We start from the raw sequence: 3,788 nt of genomic DNA, 5'->3' as shown, positions 1-3,788 counted from the left end.
CCTCAGCCTCCTGAGTAGCTAGGATTATAGCCATGTACCACTGCACCCAGTTTCCTTTTCATATTTTTAAAATGTTCCTCAATGTGGGGTAAGAAAACTAAAAATTAACTCAGCTCTAGAATATAACACCTTTTTATTCACTAGATCAAGTAAGGTATGTGACAAGAAAACCCAATCATAACAAGAATAAGGTGGAAAGCAAAGCTCTGCATCTCATGCTCACCTTATAGCACCTATATTTATATAGAACCACGAGGAGGATAGTCATGACAACAATGACACTGATCATGATGGCAGCATTCAGAACTGAGTGCAGGGCTCTCTGGCCCACAGTCTCGGTGTCTTCTGTGAATGGGGTATAGATTCTACAATAAAACACAACACAAAAGTCCTAGGTAAGCATTGATCCCAAACCACATACTCCCTCCAACACCAGAATTTTGTTTTCCTTGATTCAATTAACATCTTACAAGTCACTTTGTTCCATCTCACCAATCTAGCTAAGAATTTTTAACCTAAGAAAAATAGCTATGCTTTAAAATAACTGCTTCAAAATAAAATACCTAACACACTTACGTGTGGACTTATGTGTAAGCCAGACACTGGCTCCATCTAGTGGATGCTTTACATTGAAATAATTACTTCATCAAATGTTCTTTCTCCACAGTTTATTATTAATTTGTTAAAGAACCAGATTCTGCCACATAAAGTACGTAGACTGACAAGAGGTTATCAGAGGAAGGTGACATGGCTTATAATTATTGTCTTTCATCTGCAGAGTGATTACAACTAGAGTTGTCTTGAGATAATGTCACATATTCATCTTCCCCTTCTCATTCACACAAAACATTTTTATTACAGGTGCCAATGTTCCCAGCCAAAAGACTTTATTTCTGACTTCCTTATATTTATGTGGGGCCATGAGACTCAGTAATGGCCAATGGGTTACAGGCAGATGTGTTGAGTATGGAACTTCTAAGAAAGGAGTGAATTCTGCTGAGATGTCCTATGTCCTCTTCTCCCTCACTCCTTCCTGCTATCTGAATGAAGGCTGGGGCTCCAGCCTGGACCCTGAAGTAACCTAGAAGATGGAAGCTGAAGAAGAAAGGAGCTTGAATCCTTGAATGTGAAGCCACCGTACCAGTCGGGACTGCCTACTTCTGCACTACTCCATGTGAGAGACAGAAAATATGTGTATTGTTTAAACCAGTTGTTTTGATTTTCTATAACAGGGTCAGCAAACTTTCTGTAAAGGATCAGACAGTAAATATGTTAAGCTTTGTAGGTTGTACGGTCTCTGCTGCAACCACTCAACCGTGCCATTGTAGCATGAAAGCAGCCATGGACAATGTATAAACAAATGGGCAAGGTCATGTTCCAATGAAAATTTATTCACAAAAACAGGTGGCAGGCAGATCTGGCCTGTGGGCTGTAGCTTGCCAACCTTTATTTTATAATATGTTGCCAAACCTAACCCTAACTTATACAGATAATGTTAATATTACCTATTCTCTTTGGTTATTATCTCTAACCCTTGCCCATCACTCACTGTCTTAGCCCTTCTCTCAAAAGACTAAAAGCTTGGCTTTCAGACACTCTACAATTTTAAATTCTAAAACTTACTTAAAATTCTTCTTGGGGCCCCATGAGAGTATTAGGGACAGAACTAGATGACATCTGAATGGAAGCACTTTTCTTAGAGGCCAAGGGCTGACACTAGGAGCACCAGGGAATCCACACAGCTCCTGAAGAGTGTAGAGACTTCCAGCTTTGCATGAGTTATTCATTCTTTCAGTTAAAAAATATTTTTGCCAAACATTTATAATATACTTAGCCCTGGAGATGAAGTACCCTCATAGGCCTTACAATAAAAGAAGGAAATTAAGTATTTAAATAATGTAAATAAATATATATTTGCAAATTGTGACAAGTGAGAAAGAACAAGTTGCTAGGAGAAAGAGTAACACGAAGGACCTAATTCTGTTAGGAGAATCAGGGAAGTTATCTTCGAGGATTTAACATCTAGGCCAAGATGAGCAGGATGACAGGAGTTTAATCTATCAAAGTTACAAAAGGAAAGAACATTCCAAGGAGAACAATAACAGGACCAGGGGCTCCTGAGGTGGGAAAGACTGCTATTTTTTTTTTTTGAGACGGGGTCTCGCTGTGTTGCCCAGGCTGGTCTTGAACTCCTGGGCTCAAGCGATCCTCCCACCTCAGCCTCCCGAGTAGCTGGGAGTACAGGCATGTGCCACTGCATCTGGCTAAGATTACTCTTTATGTGCTCAATTCCCCTCTATAGGAAAGGTATTTCTGTAGTGTTCATTTTCTCCACTTATAACCCCTCGCTCTCTCAACTGCTTCTGGCCATTAGAGAAGATGGACTCTCTAGCTGTCATGCCCCTTCAGCACAGAGGCCTTCAAGGTGATGATGATGCGCTGTGAGGAAAAGCCATACTGGCCTTAAGAATAACAAAATATAACACTTATACGTACAGCTGCCCATCCTTCCGGGTATAAAAGCTGACTGATTTGATGGTAGCCACAACCACCACCATGCAGAGAGTCACAGGGACAAAGAGCATGATCACATGCTTGGCGCCGTATTTCAGTGTCAGCTCCTCATCTTCTTCCTCATCTCGCTCCACCACAGGCCCAGAGTTACCCTGGGGTCGTCCATTAGATAATGGCTCAGGGTTGCCAAGTCTCCGCCTGTCGCCATAGTCCTGCTGTTCTCTATTGTCATTCTAAAAGCACAAGAAAAACTTTCTCAATATATCAGACTCTCAGCAGAATCGAGGTAACAGAAAATGTAACAATTAAACCTGGGATTAACAATAGGCCCGTCATTACTTGAGTTCTAAAAACTTGAGGGAAGAAAGAACCAATTTACAGGAAGTGTGCAGTTTAAAAGTCTAGATTATTTACCATTGTTCCCTGAAGGCACTCACGCCCTCTCTTTTATCTGGGCCTCCTTTACTTCACTCTCCCCTTCCATTCTCAACCTCATACAACAGTTGTACTCATCCTTTGAAGTCTGACTAAAATATTGACACCTGCATGAAACCTTCTTTATTTGCTATAGCTGCAGGCAGAGTAATTGCACTTTTTTCAAATTCATTTAGTACTTTCTAACTGTGGTTTCATACCAGTTACAAAGGAGCTATCTTACCTTCATTATTAATAGGACTTTAAAATCCTTGTAGTGATGTTCAAGGGATTTCTCTGTATTATTTTTTTACAACTGCATGTAAAGCTACAATTATTTCAAAAATTTATGCAATTAAAAAATCTTCAGAGAGAAACCAGGCCTTAAACAATTGTGATGGCCCATGTCTCTACCTTCCCCATTGCCCAACCAGGCCCCATGCAGAGTAAGAGAACAATAAATACTTGATGAATGAATAAATGAAATTAGAACCTTTCTTAGATTTCTACTTTCCTCAGAACTTTAATCCAGACGCTATTTTGTTACGTTTATCCTTATCTTGGGTTTATCTTTTCCTATTCTTCAAGTTCGACTTCTTTTATTGGTATCACTCACTGTTCGTATCTTACAATTCAGTTTTTGGAAAGGGTAGGATGAATAACAAGAGCAATAACAACAACGATAAAAATAACAGGTAACCAAAAAACCAGCACTCCTCCTCCTCTCAGATAAGTAAATAGGAAATGAAAGCAGATTGATAGTGACTGTTGCTGGGCGAAACGAAATTAGCTTAAATTAGGGTTCTGGTAGGAAGATCATTTGAGAATAAGCCACTCTCATACTTTTTTTTTTTTTTTTT

The 3,788-nt window shown here is 39.7% G+C and overlaps 1 protein-coding gene across 3 annotated transcripts in view; it reads right to left on the bottom strand.

The window, feature by feature from the left end:
• The window catches only part of PSEN1 (presenilin 1), a 95,224-nt gene that overhangs the window by 63,140 nt on the left and 28,296 nt on the right, over positions 1-3,788 (bottom strand). For all 3 annotated transcript variants that reach the window (XM_012656183.1, XM_012656185.1, XM_012656184.1), the window contains 2 exons: positions 2,497-2,747; positions 224-365 (listed from right to left, as the gene is read on the bottom strand). In XM_012656183.1, the coding sequence (XP_012511637.1) occupies positions 224-365; positions 2,497-2,747 (393 nt within the window). The remainder of the gene's footprint in view (positions 1-223; positions 366-2,496; positions 2,748-3,788) is intronic.

This window comes from Propithecus coquereli, unplaced genomic scaffold (genome assembly GCF_000956105.1).
Source record: "Propithecus coquereli isolate 6110/MARCELLA unplaced genomic scaffold, Pcoq_1.0 Scaffold5, whole genome shotgun sequence".
Taxonomy (NCBI): Eukaryota; Metazoa; Chordata; class Mammalia; order Primates; family Indriidae; genus Propithecus; species Propithecus coquereli.
The sequence above is the reverse complement of the archived record's forward strand: the minus strand, read 5'-3'. Positions and strand labels throughout refer to the sequence as shown.